At 44.9% G+C, this 16,914-nt stretch overlaps 1 protein-coding gene across 4 annotated transcripts in view; it reads left to right on the forward strand.

Moving 5' to 3' along the window:
- LOC149317740 (1-phosphatidylinositol 4,5-bisphosphate phosphodiesterase gamma-1-like) overlaps positions 1–15,260 on the forward strand; it is a 100,834-nt gene extending 85,574 nt beyond the window's left edge. For 2 of the 4 annotated variants that reach the window (XM_089518126.1, XM_089518127.1), the window contains exons 25-33: positions 685–848; positions 2,281–2,377; positions 3,857–4,081; positions 5,286–5,434; positions 6,032–6,146; positions 7,667–7,828; positions 8,591–8,679; positions 10,383–10,567; positions 11,537–15,260. In XM_089518126.1, coding sequence (XP_089374252.1) covers positions 685–848; positions 2,281–2,377; positions 3,857–4,081; positions 5,286–5,434; positions 6,032–6,146; positions 7,667–7,828; positions 8,591–8,679; positions 10,383–10,567; positions 11,537–11,588 — 1,238 coding nt within the window. In that variant the 3' untranslated portion in view covers positions 11,589–15,260. Of the gene's footprint in view, positions 1–684; positions 849–2,280; positions 2,378–3,856; positions 4,082–5,285; positions 5,439–6,031; positions 6,147–7,666; positions 7,829–8,590; positions 8,680–10,382; positions 10,618–11,536 lie in introns of those variants that run through there. The other 2 variants (XM_089518128.1, XM_089518129.1) reach the window with 2 other exon arrangements.
- The last annotated feature ends 1,654 nt before the right edge of the window (positions 15,261–16,914 follow it).

A 16,914-nucleotide genomic window follows, 5' to 3' on the forward strand; every position in this document is an offset into this window, starting at 1 on the left:
ATCTGATCTTAGAAACAAAGCAAAGTCAGCTCTTGTTAATACTTGGATACGAAACTACCAGTGCTGTAAACTATATGGAACTGGCAAAACCACCTCTGAGGATTCCTTGCCTAGAAAACCTGATGAAATCTGTGGGGTCACCAGAAGTCAAAAGGCACATACACACACACACACACACACACACACACACACACACACACACACAGGCCTAACTGCCTCAAAGGCACCAGATCTTTTCTGATCTTGGAAGCTAAGCAGAGTCAGCCCTGGTTAATACTAGGATGGGAGACCGCTAATGGATACCAGGTGGTGTAGGCTATATTGCAGAGGAAGGAACTGGCAAAACCATCTCTGAGGAAACCTTGCCTAATCCAAACAGGAAATTAATCGGGTAACCAGAAGTTGACGGGTGACTTGTAGGCACATAGACACACTGCCCCACAAAACACGCAGGAACCCTTTCTGGTGTTGCATTTGTGGAGATAGGGTCCTCTGAGACTTCCTCTCCTTAAGGAGGGATGTTCTCCATAGACAAAGCCCCCTGCCACAATGCCATGTGCCCCATCCCTTCCCTGACCCATCACCTGGAGAGCAGGAACAGTCATGTCACTGGCTTGCTCCTCGGAGGAATCCTACAGTGGGAGCCTTTTCAAGTAAAGCCGCCCCCCTCTGGTGTCCTTGTAGTTATCTCCAAAGACGGGAGGAGCTCCAAACCATTTGTCTTCACCATCCATTCCCAGCAGATGACCCACCCATCCCAGTCGCTGGACGTTGCCACCGACACCCAGGAGGAGCTCAATGATTGGGTGGCCAAGATCCGAGAGGCCACACAGAATGCAGACGCCCGGGTGAGTCCCTAGAAGAGTCTTCTGGTTGGACATAGGATGGGGAATCCCCCAAGTCTTGCAGTGGTTGGCATATTCATATATATGTGTGTGGGTTTCCTTAAAGACATGCAAGTAGTTTGCTAGCGGTTGATGGACAGAAAAGAAAGGAGACAGCAAAAGGGAAATGGAGGAAAGGATTATGAAGGCTCTTATCTTTGCAAGTCAAATCAATAGTTTTCTGTGCTCCGATTATATGTGTAATGTATCGGCCATTCTGCTCTAGGAAGGATATTTCCATTCACGATGGGATACTGTTTTCTTTTGGGGCTGCTGCCACATTGCAAAAATAAAACAGTTTAACACCACTTTAACTTCCATAGCTTAGTGTTATGAAATTCTGGGATTTGTACTTCGGTGGGGCATCAGAGCTCTCTTACAAGGAAGGCTAAATATCTCATAAAACTACCAATCCCAGAATTCCATAGCACTGAGTTGTGTCAGTTAAAGTGGTGTCAAACTTCTTTATTTCTGTGTTGCAGCAGCCCTCATGTCTATTGGCTTTATTCAGAGATAATCACTTTGCAGACTAGCATTTGGATGCTCAGTGTACTGTTTGCAAACCTCCAGGCTTTGCAGGCCCCACATTAGGGACACATGAGCCCACTGTGCTGGAGAAAAGGTTTCAGATTCTTTAGCCACAGCTGTCCTCAGAATGGCCTGGTCTGTCCTGGCATTGAATTGGCCTTCACTGGTTTAGGTGCAGAGCCTGGCCTAGTTGTACATTGTGATGGACAGCACAGAGAATGATTTGACTATTCCCATCAGACTCTTTCATGCCTTTCATTCATGCATGAATGTGCGAAAATGGAGAATGGTGAGATCCAGCAGTGATGAAAATCTGTGAGCAACGTCTACGACCATAATATCCAATACAGTTGTCCCTCTGTATCCATGAATTCTTTATCCACAGATTCAACTATCCACAGTTTGAAACTATTTTTAAAAAATATAAATTACCCAAAGCAAACCTTGATTTTTCAGTTTTATATATAAGGGACACTGTTTACTATGCCACTGTATGTAATGGGACTTGAGCATCCACAGATTTTGGTATCCACGGGGGGGGGGGGGGGTGCCTTGGGACCAAACCCCAGCAGATACCAAGGACCCACTGTATTTTTTAAAATAATATGTTTATTAAATTTTAAAATCAACACAATTAATACTTAAAAATATAAACCCTTACATACATAAACCCACTGTATTTTTTAAAATGGTTTTCTCTCTGAGCCTCTTTGGGTCCTTTTCTGGGAGAGAGGTGGCATAAAAATGAAATAAATAAAATAAGAGGACTCCATTGGTATTCCTATGCTGTGGCTGTGTGAGATACTGGAAGAGAGGCCAGATGCTGTCAGGTTTCCTTCTGACCTTTTCCCTTGTGTGTCTTGTGTAGATGCAAGAAGGAAAGATCATGGAGCGGAGGAAGAAGATTGCCCTGGAGCTCTCAGAGCTGGTTGTGTACTGTCGCCCGGTGCCCTTTGATGAAGAGAGTGAGTCTCCTCACACACACCACCAACTTGCATGCAATGGAAAGTGTAGGGGCACATGTCAGCCGGAGGGCACCCTCTCTGAATTCCTCCATCCCAATGCCTTATCCCTTCTCTCCCCTGTGCCTAGAGCACTATAAAATGCGGGAGGTGCACAGTTGGGTCTGAGAGAGATAAGAAACATGTGCTGAGAAATGTCAAGACTGGCCATCTACCTGTATCCATGCAGAGAAGCAGTTGAAAGTAATAAGATTTTCAGTTCTATTAAATTCAGGAGCCCTCTTATCAATAGTGGACAAGTAGGGAGTGCATAGGACACGACGGTTAGTCCCAAATTAAAGTAGACCAGTTGAATCCACTGTTGGATGGTGAGACAATACATAGGTAAATCCTACCGATACAATGGATCCCCTCCAACTGGGACTAACATTTTGATTCAGACCAATGATAACGCAAGGTGTGCATTTGCACTGTAGAAATAATGCAGTTTGACCACACTTTTAACTTCCATGGCTCCATCTTACAGAATCCTTGAACTGATAGTTTGGTACAGCATCAACACTCTTTGGCAGAGAAGGCTAAAGACCTTGTAAAACTACAAATCCCAGGATTCCATAGGATGGATCTATGGTAATTAAAGTGGTGTCAAACTCCATTATTTCTACAATGTTGATGCATCCTGGTTTCTGTTCCACATTCATTCATTCATTCAAGGAAGGAAGATAAGATGTTGCCTTGTTCCATATCAGACTGTCTTCCTCAATTCAGTATTGCCTGCTTTGACTGGCAGCAACTGTCCAAAGTCTTGGACAGGGAGTGGCATTTCCACTGAATTTGCTACCTGATCTTTTTTTAAAGCTTCAAATACTGGGGACTGAAACTGACACCTTCCTTGTGCAAAGCATGTGCTCTGCCACTGAACTGTAAGGCAACCTTTCTGAGCAGAAAGGAGTATGTTTGGACTGTTCTCCCCTTTTCCTGTTGCGGGAATGAGTCCCCTTTAAAAAAAGCAGCCTGAGATCCTACATTGATCAAATGCAGAGCATAACTGAACATTCATGGAGTTACATATCACCATTCCACGGTAGTGTTGCACAACCAAACCCACATTGATGTACTTCAGTGTACACTGCATTAACACATATGGTGGGACCACCTCTATAACTCTGTTTCCACAACCTTGAACTGAATATGGCTATTGCACATCAGACAAAATGGCCAGTTGCTTTCCTTGAGGGACTTTCACCTGCCTATGTCACCAATAGGATATGACACTAATAGGACCAGAAGCCTGTACATTAATATACCTATGCATGGATTTATTAGACTGGCTACATTGAGCTCAAGCATGGACATTTTGAAAGCTATTGAGTCATTTTGACAGTGTGAGCTCCCTTTGTGTGATCATGAACCTCCCATCAATGGCCCTTCAGTCGTTTCTCTCCTAAATTCCCAACTCCATTGGCATTTTCTCCCTTCCAGAGATTGGCACAGAGAAAGCCTGCTACCGGGACATGTCTTCTTTCCCTGAAACCAAGGCTGAGAAGTATGCCAACCGCAGCAAGGGCAAGAAATTCCTGCAGTACAACCGCCGGCAGCTGAGCCGCATCTACCCCAAGGGGCAACGCCTGGACTCCTCCAACTATGACCCGCTGCCAATGTGGATCTGTGGCAGCCAGTTAGTGGCCCTCAACTTCCAGACACCCGGTAATTTGTTCCACCTTACACTAGCACTTGCTGTGGTGGCTCATCGCTTCTCAGGCAGCTATGCTTGGACAGGGCTCCAGAATTTCTTCTTGGCAGAGGGGTGCATTGCGCAGGTGGATTGATTCAGCGGAAGATGCTGTGGCTCTTGGAGCTCTCACAAAGCTGATTTGGCATAACGTAACAACAAATAAATGTTTTCATAGAATTAAACAAACAAGAGGAGTTTAGTGTTTATCCCATGACTTCTCAGTTTGCCCAGGGGCCCTTGGTGAGGTACTAACTGGGTCTGAGGCACAAGGGCTTCTTCTCTAGGAATCCCTCTCTCCACTCAAAAATCTTCTGCATTACATATTGTTTTATATGGACTCACTTTTTGGTCAGTGGAAACTCCCTGCACAACCAGCTTAAATTATGATTTGGTATCTTGTTAACTGCCTTCAAGTTGAGTTTGACTTACAGTGACACTATGAATGAGAGACCTCCAAGTCCTCCTGTCATCTACAGTCATGCTCAGGCCTTGCAGACTAAGCAGCTGGGGCCTCCTTGACTGAGTCCATCCACCTGAAATGCAGCCTCCCCTTTTTCCCACTGCCTTCCACCTTGCTGAGCATCATTGTCTTTTCAAGGGACTCATGTCTTCTCATGATATGGCCTGAGTAGAACAGCCTCAATTTAATTGTCTTGACCTCTACGGAGAGTGCAGAGTATCTTATGACATCTTCCATATATAGGGGTAGCTGTCTTGGCTATGTAGCAAAGTACAATAACATCCCAAAACCACAAAAAAGTGATCCTTTTTGGCCGTGGTTCAGGTGCCAGGAGAAAACATGGTGGTTCTGGAAAGTTCTGGAGACCTAACTAATTTAAGTAAAAACTCCACATGACTTTGATTTCATTTCAAGCTATTTTAATTTTTTCTAATTTTATCTTTTTGGTTTAATATATTTTTAGCCTTTTACAATAATTTTTAGTACTTATACAGTTTAAATTTGTCAGAATGGGGGGTTGTGGGGGGTAGTACCCTGCCCTGAGATCTCCAGATAGGGCACAGGATGTAAATATTTTCATAAAAACAAAGATGACTCAAATAAATAGCTCTCTGTGACCGTTCTTTTGCTGGAGGGGATTTCCCAAGTTACCGGGAATGCCTTTCCTCTGCCAGGAAATGAATAAGGGCCGGTGTTCTTTCCGTTGCTGTTTCTAGACAAGCCAATGCAGCTGAACCAGTCGCTCTTCACGCTGGGGGGACGCAGTGGCTTCGTGCTGCAGCCAGACATCATGAGGGACGATCTCTTCGACCCCTTTGACAAGAGCAGCCTGAAGCACGTGGAGCCCATCACAGTCCAGCTCCAGGCATGTGAGCCTAGTGGGAGGAGGCTGGCAAGGGAGAAGGCAACGGGGCAGACCAGCACTGTCCCTCCTCTCAGGGTTAGCGGGGATATGGCTCAGCTTCCTTCCCACATTTTCCTTCGTCCAGGCTGAATTGACCCCCATTGCCAGGGACCTTGGAGGGCTGCAGAAACTCCCAATTCATCTTTTTGTCCCCAAATGACCCCTAAAATGAAACACATGATTTTGTCATGTCTTTGGCACAGGAGGCCCTTTCCCAACAGACCCAAAAGGCCTCTCCTGGCTCTCAAATAATCTGTGAAGGAGGTATCCAAAAATGTTGACTCCATCCCTCCAAGTTTGGAGCCATAGTTATTTTTTCCAAAACAGTTTTGTTGAGGTGGTGCCTCAGGGTTCCAGAAACAGACTATGGGGTGGCACTTGCCCCACTTTAATCTAACCCAGTGGTTCTCTGTTTGTTTTTGGATTTTATCTCCCAGAGGCTCCAACCAACTTGACCAACAGTCAGGAATTGTGTAAGCTTAAGTCCAGATCATCTGGAAGACCAAAGGTTGGAGACCACTGACCTAACCTATCCTATCCTGGTCTTTCTCCCCACAGATCCTAGGGGCCCGACACCTCCCCAAGAACGGCCGCAGCATTGTTTGCCCCTTTGTGGAGGTGGAGGTCTGCGGCTCTGAATTTGACAACAGCAAGAACAAGACGGAGGTTGTAGGTGAGAGGACTGCTCTCCTGATGGCAGGGGGAAGGGTGGCTCTCCTTTCACCAAACAAAATTCCATGTTAAGGCCAGTTTTGCTAACATAAGGGTCTTCCTGAGCCTCAAACACCTGCCTCCACCTCAATTGGAATACAAATGTTTTTTAATCATTCACTGCAGTTAGGTTTTGTATACTTCCTAGTGTTTCTCCTCCAAATCTGGTTTAAATGGCTAGTGTTTGTGACCACACAGATGAGCCCTTCATGAGGAAAGGTTAGGCTTTGCTGTGGTTGCTGCTCTTGGCCAGAATCCTCTTGGGAAGTTACAAATGCATAACCTAAAGTTACACACTTGTGACTGGGTCGTATTCACAATTCCTATGTATGCTCTAGTTCAGGCTATCTGTTGGGATCATGAAAGTCCCCCAGTTCCCGCTCTTCAGGATAGAGGTCTGTTCTGCTGTCACTTGGGAAGCAGCTGACTGTAGTAATCTATGGTCTGAGGAAAAATTGCACAAGGGACCTCACTTCTGGCTGCTGCAATGGAGGTTGCTCACAGGAGATGAATATTAATTAGCATCATTTGAGCAACAGGGTAACTGACCCCCAACAGTTGCAGTCCCTGTTGCCCGATACTTGGGGTTTGGGGGGATTGGGATGAGAGTCAGTGCATAGCTGTGGTGTTTATGCATTCATAACTCAAGAGGATTCTGGCTGCAGTTGGAATTCTAGATCACATTTTACATTATGTAACCATACACAGACTTTGCTAAGTAGCAGAGGCGCTAAGAAAACCCTGTTAGTAAACTGTAACAAAGCACACTGGAATACCAGCAAGTGTGCCTGATGCACATTGGTATGCTATGCACATTGTGCACTTTGCCAGCTCTGCCATGTAGTAACATAATTGCAGCCCTCTACTGAATGATCCCTGCAAATGTCCATTTGTGAAGATGTGACCCGCATAAATTGTCCTGGCCATCATTGTTCTCATTATTCCAGCTTGAAACTCGAACCATCTTACAAAAGTTAAAACAGATTACAGCTAAAAGTACACAGCACAAAAATGTTAAAACAGAATTAAACAAATAATGGAATTGAAAGCAAATAGATGTTTTAAAAAATGCTGTGCGAACAAGGAAAGCTGCTTCATGGAAAATCATTGGTTCACCTAGCCCTGTATTACATACTCTACAGTGAAGCATGTACCCCAGATACCTCAGGCAAAGAAAGATCTCTCTACAACCTCCTATCTCTCAGCTTGAACTCTCCACTATAGCTGGGGATGTCAAAGATTGACAGTGGCCTGTTTCTACATTGGGGTTGCATTGCGTAAATCTCAACATGCAGAGTCACACATTCATTCTGCTGGGCAACCCTTGCTCAAATGGCAAATGTATGCCGGTGAACCAAGACACTAAATGCGCAACCAAATCCCTTACACCTCATCATGCAATGTTTTCTTGGGCTCTGGGATTTGGGTTTCTCGCTGCACACTGATGTGTCCTGATTTTCCCTCACCTTCCTTCCCTCACAGCTGACAATGGCCTCAATCCTGTCTGGCTGGTCAAGCAGTTTGTCTTCGACATTAATAATCCAGAGTTTGCCTTCCTCCGCTTTGTCGTCTATGAGGAGGACATGTTCAGTGACCCCAACTTCTTGGCTCAGGCTACTTTCCCCGTCAAGGGCCTTAAAACAGGTACTGGCACTATTCCATCCCCTTGTTCCCTTCCACAGCTACAAATTTTACTTCCTTGGCTAGCACTGTCTGCTCAGGATCCTGCCACATTCTCCACTTTAGTCCCATTGGGCAAGGATGCTGATCGTATGATAAGAGATCCATAACTTCATAAGCACTACATGTTCAAATCTTGCCAAAATTAGGATTCTGTTTGCTGTTGTGTGCATCGCTTTACACTAACAGACTGTTGAACATCATTTGCTATTTTTCTGCTTAGTCAGATGGGAGATCCTTGTGCAGCTGTTTGCAATACTCTGGGTATTATGCTCTCCTAAGAGTTAGCTATCATCCACAGATTTTTACACCTCCGACTGACCTGTCGCTCCTCACTTTCTACTTGCAAATTAATTAGCTCCAGCTCCCCCAGTTTCTCAGAGAACCTCACTTCTTCCTCCCATCTTGAGAACTGTTTAGTCCTAGCCTCAGTTTTTTGTTCTTTCATTCATTGCCAACCAGTAAGAGGACTTGTGCAGTTATCCCACAGCTGCTCAGGAGCCTTTGGTGAGGGACTCCATCACACATTTGTAGCATGTCCAGATATCTGCTGGATCACTCTTAGCCTCATGTCTGATGGATGTCTATATAATGAACAGGAAATTCCTAACAGCAGAACAGGACTATTATAAATAAATTATTTGGTTAATTTGTTTGGCTGTTTAACTTTCTGATTTAGAAGACTCTGGTTTCTGACTTGCCTTCCATTATGGCTTCTGTGTCTAGGTTACAGATCAGTGCCCCTGAAGAACAGCTATAGTGAAGATCTTGAACTTGCTTCTCTGCTACTCCACATTGAAATTGTCAACGCCAAGGTAAGCATCTTGCTTGTGGCATCAGCTGTGCCACTGCATCCAGTAGTAAGAGAAGCCAGGACCTCTTTTGCACCAGAAAGGGTTTGCAGTTGTCAGTTAGGAAAAGTCTTTGTTAAAAGCAGGCACTGGTAGAGGTCTAGGAACCCTCCTCTTCCCTTAAGTTTGTTATAGACAGAAAGGTCAGAGGGCACTCAAGACAAGGGGTTCTATTTTTTAACAATCAGATTTGTGTCTCAGGGTTTTAGGTAGAAATGCAGTACAGTAATTGTTTTCTATGAAAAAAAACGGTCTCCCATTTGGTCACTTGTTACTTCCATGACATATCATGCTCCAGTGAGCCTTTAACCATCCCCTTGTTGGCTTTACTCCTCTCTGTGAATGTACTCATTGCCTCTTCTGCCCTCTTTATGTTTTGGCTGAAAGAGGCTGCTGACTTAAACCTTATGACCCAATTGACATCTCAAGTGGATGCGACGGTCAGAAGCGCCTGTTATCAGCTTCGGCTGATACGCCAGCTGTGACCCTATCTGGGCCGAGGGGACCTTGAAACTGTGGTACATGCTCTGGTAACCTCTTGATTGGATTTCTGTAATGTGCTCTACATGGGGCAACCCTTGTACCAAACCCAGAAGCTTCAATTAGAGCAGAATATGGCAGCAAGATTGGTCGCTGGATGTTCCATGACCAACCATATAATACTTGTTCTGCAAGATCTTCATTGGCTGCCCATTCGCTTCCGGGCACAATACAAGGTGTTGGTTATTACCTATAAAGCCCTAAATGGCTTGGGCCAAGGCTACTTGGAGGACCGCCTCTCCCCATATAATCTGCCCCACACACTCAGGTCAGCCGGGAAGAACTTGTTGAGGGTTCCAACCGCGAGATATGCATCAACCTCGCAAAGGGCCTTCTCCATCTCAGCCCCTAAAATTTGGAACACTCTTCCTGATGAGCTCTGTTCCATCACTTCCCTGGATTTGTTCAAAAAGAAGCTTAAAACCCTTTTTTCCCACCAGGCTTTCCCCCATGTCCCTTGATACTATGTGGCTTCCCCCTATATGTACTGGCATCATGGATTAACAATTCAGCTGGCTTTGATTTGGGGTAATTGGTTTTATTTGTTTAATGTAATGTTTTAATATAGTGTTATTGCTATGTTTTTATTGAAATTTTTATTCTGTATTGTTGTTTTTATTGCATTTTCTGTACACCGCTTTGATCATTGCGGAAAAGCGGTATAAAAATAAAAAAAAATATTTTTATTATTATTTTTATTTAACTGCTGTATTCTGCGAGGTTCTGCAGAGCACTTGGGTGCTTTCATGGGTAGCATGCAACATGTGCATTTATTCCCAGCCCAGGCCTTCTTGGAGTTTTCACATGTGGCTGCAATTTCTGCTGTATATGATGAGGGCACCAGTTATTCCTCATCCAAGTAATTTGAACCAGACAGGTTTTCATGATCCCTTAGAACATATATGATCTCAAAGATGAACTTTATAGCCACAGAGGCAGCAAGTTTTCCCAGGTGCCTAGGCTATCAGGCGCAGGAAAACAATTGTAAGAATCCTTTGCAAAAGCAGCTCTAGAAACTTATAGGTAAGCACTGTGTCCAGCTGTGTTTTCAAGAAGCCTGTGAGACTCAAGGAATTGCAGTGTTTACCACCCACAGCATTACATTTCACTTCTTTTACCTGCTGCAGGAAGAAGATGATGAGAACTTGTATTCCTCCATCCAGCAACTCCGGGACCGGGCCAACGAACTCTCCAACCAAGTGTCCAGCTTTGTACACAGCAACAATTGTGACTCACGTTACCAGCAGAGGCTGGATGAGCTTCGCGCAGCACAAGAGCGGCTCATGGAACTGACCGAAGTGCGCAACCGGAAGTGAGTGGAAACCACTTTGTCAGCCAGAGAGAAGAATGCTGCCCAGTTGTGTAGGTCCTCCATCGTTGGTTTAGACAGAAAGGTTATGCCTTTCCCAGTTTGTAGTCTTTCCTATTATGTGACAGGGCTGCTTCTATGGAGCTTCCTCTTCCTATGAAGAGGAAGCTCTCTGCAGAAGAAATGCCTCTCAGCTATTGAATCCACCAAACCTAATTAAATATACAGTAGAGAATCCAGAGTAATCGCTGAGCCAATAGGTTTATTAAGCCAACTGGAAGATGCAAGAATACTCAAACTGACTTTCAGAGTCCACTCCAGAAAACCATCAGGCAAAGAGGGTTTAAAAAAAACATGGAGGGGAAGGAAAGTGATGCTTTTAAGAGTCACAGGTCAGGATTATAGGATGGCAAGGCAAGCAGGCAGACTTCGATAGCAATATCACTTTTCTCCCCTTGCATGCTCTTTTCACCATCTTTGCCTGATGAGGAAGCCAGTCAGCTAGTGTGAGGAATTTTTCCACCTTCTGCTTGGCCTAGTCGAGATATTACTACAGTGTGGAATCTAGGTTTTATGGTCAATGTGGCCGCCTTGCATATTTTACTCAAGACTCCTCAAAAAATGGTCAAGAAAGCCTTTCACTGCCTTGTTGTTACATATCGTCGTCGGCTGCAACATAGGGCAGCCCTCTCCTGTGGCTTTCTTGGCAAGATATATTCCCAGTTGGTTTGCCTTTGCCTTCCTTTGAGGCTGAGAATGTGTCTTATCCAAGGCCACCGACACGGTTTCCCGGGTTGAGTGAGGGTTCATCTCTGGTTTTCTGGAGTCTTAGTCCAACACCCAAATCAGTGCATCACGCTAGCTCTATTTCCTAGGCCCTGCTTTCCAAAGCTGCTCAACCTGTTTCCTTCTGGAAGGGAGGCTCTCTGCCCACCCATCCTAAGCCTGGATTCTCTTTCCCCCTTATTGCAGATTGATGGAGAAGAAGAAGCGAGACCGGCAGTTAGCCAACAAGCGCAACTGAATCACCCAGCTCACTTTCCTACCTCCAGCCTCCCCCTTTCTCCTACCCAGCTGCCTTTGGACACCAGCCATCGCCTGGACAGTTCTTTGCAATCCACATTCCGGCCGGCCGGCTGCCTAAAGGCTGGGGCAGAGGCAAGATGGCCGAGGGAGCCACAGCAGGAGCACTGCCCAGCCCTCTTGGGACTCAGGTGGCTGGCTGGGCGCTCTTCCGTTGTAGTGAGCAGGCTGCCTTGAAGACACACGCCTGCCAGGACCGAGGGCCCTGAAAGTCCCTCAGGACCTGTTACTGATGCTTGACATGTTGAGACATCTGGGGTTACTCTGTTTTATAATCCAGAGCATTTTCTTTCCATGAGGGCAGAGGGGCTAGGCCTTCTATTATTTGTAATGTAATCCATATTTTCCTCTCTTTTTTGTTTTTGGTTACAATTTAACACCAGTGGCAGATCCTAAGCCATGTCCCCCACCCCATATAAACCTACAAGAGCTCAATAGGAGGAAAAGTCACAAGATTAGAACAGCAGAAAGCTGAGCCGGGCAGAGAGAGGACTGGTGAGTGTCAGCCAGATCAAGAGGGCCTGAGAGCAGCGCTTAGAAAACTCCCAAGAAGGGAGTTGAAGGAAAGGAGGGCAGAATCAGTGGGGCCCCTTTCCCCATGGGTCACAGTTTCAGTCTACTGTGTTTCTCCAATAAGCACAAGTTCCTAAGTGACCGGTAGCAACCCTGCCCTTGCATGCTGTTCAGCCCTCTATATTTACTTTAGAAGCTGGTCCCGTTTTGTACTCGCAAACAAGAGTGCACAGGATGGCAGTCTAGATGTGTAATTTATTATTTATAGGGAACAAAAAGGAAGCCTCTCTCCTCCCATTTCATAGCATTTCCTGGAGAACACATCCCAGGCTTTCCTCCACTCCTGCTGTGGGAAAGAGCAGGCCCTGGCTTGTCTCAGAGGGACGTCCATCTGGAGCAGTGGTCATCATCCCATGCCCAGGCAGAGACCGTCCTGGCATTATGTCTTGTGCCAACCACAGTTTGAGTCTTGCTTCCTCAGTCTGTTCTTAGAAGTTAAGAGGACTGGGATGTGCCGAAGGTGGAGCAGAACCTACACAGAGATGGCACTATTTTAATCGTAAAGCTTCGTGATGCCATAAGAACTTGCAAAGCTGTTTGAGAAAATGTTGCCATCAAAAATGGCTTTGGCTTGACACTTGCATCAACATTCACTAAAGCAGGAGAAAACCAACAGGATTGAAGCTGTACCAGCCCCCCAGAGAGGCACATTTCAGCCAAGGAGACTCCACCCACAGGATGATATTAACTACACAGTGAACTACAGCAGCCCATTCCTAAAGTGTCCTTAACATTTGCTCCCTTCCCTGAACGGCTTCTGTGCTTTTAGCAGTTCTGGCAATCCTTTGAATAGCTTCAGACGGGGGTATTCTGAGTAACGCTGGTGGACACAAGAATGGCTATGAAGTGGAAGAATTCCCTGTAGCATCTGCCTTGTCTGCCACTACGCCAGAGAGAGAGACTTTTATTTATTCCAGAGCTGTAGAACATGTATTTACTAACATTTTCCTCTTCATTGAGGTACACAGGCAGGTCTGCACTATGCAACTTGGCCTGTTTTGAAATTGCTGAAGGTATGTGAGATCCTGAGTAAGATATTAAGCCAAGGTTCCCACATTCTGTTCAGTTAGTCCCTTATTCTTTCCTCAAGTCCCTATTATAGGACCATGTATGCAAAAGAAATAACTCTTACAGCTACATATGCTATGGATTGCTTTAGTACAAGTCCAGCTGTTGGAAGAAATTAAATTAGCAGTATTTAAAATGGAACTAAATCAAAGGAACAGAGATCCATCCACCATGAGCCTCCCATAAAGTAAATCTGCAACCTAGAAAGGAATGTGTTGCCCAATTCCTGTGGTGGTTTTAGTACATAAACAGGAGTTTACTGTCCAGATGAAGGGAGGTAATGGTTCTACACTCGAGTCTACTTTACTCAGACCTCATCTGGCAGACTCTGTCCACTCCTGGACACCACTGTTCAAAGATATCCACAAGCATATGCCCAGAGGAAGGCGACCAAGTTAGTAAACGTTTGGAAACCAAGACCTACAAGGGAGCTGGGTATGTTTAGGCTGGAGAATAGGGGACTGAGAAGTGGCATGATAGCCATCTTTAAATACCCAAAGAGATGTCATACAGAAGATGGAGCCAGATTGTCTGCTGCTGCTGTAGAGATCAAGACATGAACAGATGGATTCAAATTGCAAGAAAAAAGATAGTGTAAGTGCTCTTCAACTGTGGAATAGGCTGCCTCAGAAGCTAGTGAACTTTCCTTTGGAGGTATTCAAACAGATTGGACATGTACCTTTTGGGAGTGCTTCAGTTGTGTATTTCTGGATGGCAGGAGTCTTGACTGGATGACCCTTGCAGTCCCCTCCAGCTCTATGATTCTGCAATAGGCTTCAGTAGTACCAGCAGTGAACACACAAGCCTAGTTTTCTTGCGGAAGTATACACACAAGGTTCAAGTATACAGGCAACAAAATGTCCAGAAAAGTTATGTGCTTTCAAGTCATTTATGACTTATGGCAACCCTAAGGTGAACCTATCATGGCATTTTCCTGGCAAGATGTGTTTGCCATGACCTTCCCCTGAGGCTGAGAGCATGGGTTGCCCAAAGTCATCCAATGGATTTCATGGCCAAGTGAAGAACTGAACCCTTAATCTCCAGAGTCGCAGCCCAACACTCAAGCCACTGAATTCCAATTATTCCTGTTCAGGAAGCATAGATTTATGAAAGAGGCTGCCATTTTCCCTCCACATACTGTGTTAAGGTGAAGGGGACATGTTTGCTAGAATACCTGCATGCTCCAACATGAGGCCTGAGAAGAGATCAGGACAATGTCAAATACAAGTAAAACAATAGGAATGCCAACTCACCAAGAGCCCATTTTCTATTCCCTTGCTCAGTTTACTACTTGTAAAAGACACACTGTGGAGTTAGATGGTGAGGTAGCATGGAAGTAATTTTTAAAATAACATTTAGTACCTCAGAGAACAATATGGACATGAATGATCCACAAGGAGATGAAAATGCATGGAGATGAAGGATGGGAAAACAGGCCTAAAGAGAAGCAGAACCACCTTATTTCACACTTTGGAAAAATGGGTGTGAGACTCATAGGAGGAAGGTTACCAGACTACAGTAAAAACCCTGGAACCCATTAAGATGACAGGATATTTGTTACAAATCTGAACAGGAGGAAAAACTCAATTTTCACTATGGGCGGAAAAAGTGAAGATCACTTTGAAATTCTGGGAAACCAGATACTAAAATGGGGCCAAACAGGATTTAACAAGAGAATACAACTCCAATACTCCATCAAATGCCTTCTCTCTGGGCAAAGCTCAGCATGCAGGATAATATCATGGAAGATGGAACTGTATTCAAACGCTACTTCAGAATAAAGCACCACCACATCCAGCAACAGATGGACACGTGCCATCACACCTAGACTTCACAGCCAATGGCAAGGAATGCTGTGGACTGCCATCCAGCAACATCTTGAAAACCATGCAGTTCCTACCTCTGCCATACAGTTTATATGATTCTTTATAGAGAGATATTGTAAGGAAATATATAGCGATGTTAAAAGGTTGGCTCAGTTTTCTCCTGTGTCCAAGAGAGCTGCCAGGAGTGCTTTCAGGCTGGGAGTTTTGTGAATAGGTCTTGCCTTCTCTTCCAGGGGTGCAAGTGGCTTACCCACAGCAGGCATTTGGCAGGGACACTGTCCTCTTCCAAGGATAAATGCTGCTTTCAGTTCCTTGCCTTCAAACCTGAGAAAGTGTGCTGAGAAAGAAAGTGGTATGTTGTGGTTGCACCCAAATTCATAGAGCTGGTCTTGTTGCTCAAAGCACTGAAAGAGAACTGACAGTTATAAAAGATACCAGGATAGCAGAACCGGGACAAGCTTCTGCCTGGTAACAGTCAAAATGGGCCATTACTCTGAAGCAATTGAAGGGAGTTCACATTTACATCAAAAACCATCTTCAACTCATTTTGAAAGCACTGCCAATGTTTTTTTTCCTAATTATTTTTACAGTTTACGGTGGGTTTGAGGGGTGACACAAGTACAGTTGCTTCCACAGAGCTGTGAGGTTAGTTTATCTCCATTTCATGCCTCTGGCCTAGGTTCCCTTCTTGCTTTTCAGTTTAGTATTGGCAGATTGAAGTCAGGCAAGCCACAGATGACACAGGATGGAAAAGCGGCAGGATCTGCCAGCAGGAAACATACCTGAGGCTGCGGAGTTCCTGCCGCACTGTTCCAAGTTCCTCATCCAGGCTGGTTTGCAGCACAAGCGATCGGCTGGCACACCAGAACTGTCGCAAGGAGCTCATGTCCCTTCCAGGGCCGCTTGAGAGGGACCCCATGTATCCTTTGTATGAAAATAAATCTATTTAGCCAGTATTTATACATCATGATGTTGGCCTGGATTTTTTTAATCTATTTTTTTCTTGCCTGGGGTACAGTATTTACACAGCACTACAAACCTCCAGTTACCTCAACTGCTCCCAGTGCCAACCTGAGACTTTGTCCTGCAATGGACTGGTAGATAGGTCCAGCTCTACTCCACTGACAGTTCTACAACCATCTACTGTATATACTCATCTATAAGACTAGAAATTTTAGTCAAAATATGGACCCAAAAAAACCTCTTGACCTATCCACAGGTGAATGTAAGTACTGTATGTTCACTTTTATATAAGAATGAACTATACCTTGGTGAAAGGCAAGAGGAAAGTATGTCCTGGAAGCACTGACCATCCTTTATTCTCTCACCCATCCAATCTTCAGTGTGAGCACAAACAGTTATGCGTGCTAGAATCTTGTAATTCTTAGGCATTGTTTTCCTTGCTCCATCCTTCAGATCCTGTTACATGCCCCTAAGTTTTATCCTCCACTTGTCCATGGGTCATATCAAAATCCATAATTTTGGCCCCAAAACCTGCCTTCGGCTTATACATGAGGTCGACTTATAGTCGAGTATATACAATAATTTTCTTTTTACTGCCATACATCCCATCTTGTCTGTCTTTTGTAAATGTTTAATCCTCTGAGCTGGATATTACACTGACCTTCTGGCCTTACAGCGTAGCAGAAGTAACACAAAATTGCTGCCGGTCTGACCTCCCTGTCTGCTCCTTCCTCCCTTCCCATCTTTCAGCATCAACCACAGGAGGGCAAAACAACCAGCAGTGCAGAAATGCAGGAGAAGTTCGAGTGTGAACATTTTCCTCAGCAGGTCTTACAC

Source organism: Sceloporus occidentalis, unplaced genomic scaffold (assembly GCF_023333645.1).
Source record: "Sceloporus occidentalis isolate IW3139 unplaced genomic scaffold, rSceOcc1.0.p SCAF_3, whole genome shotgun sequence".
Taxonomy (NCBI): Eukaryota; Metazoa; Chordata; class Lepidosauria; order Squamata; family Phrynosomatidae; genus Sceloporus; species Sceloporus occidentalis.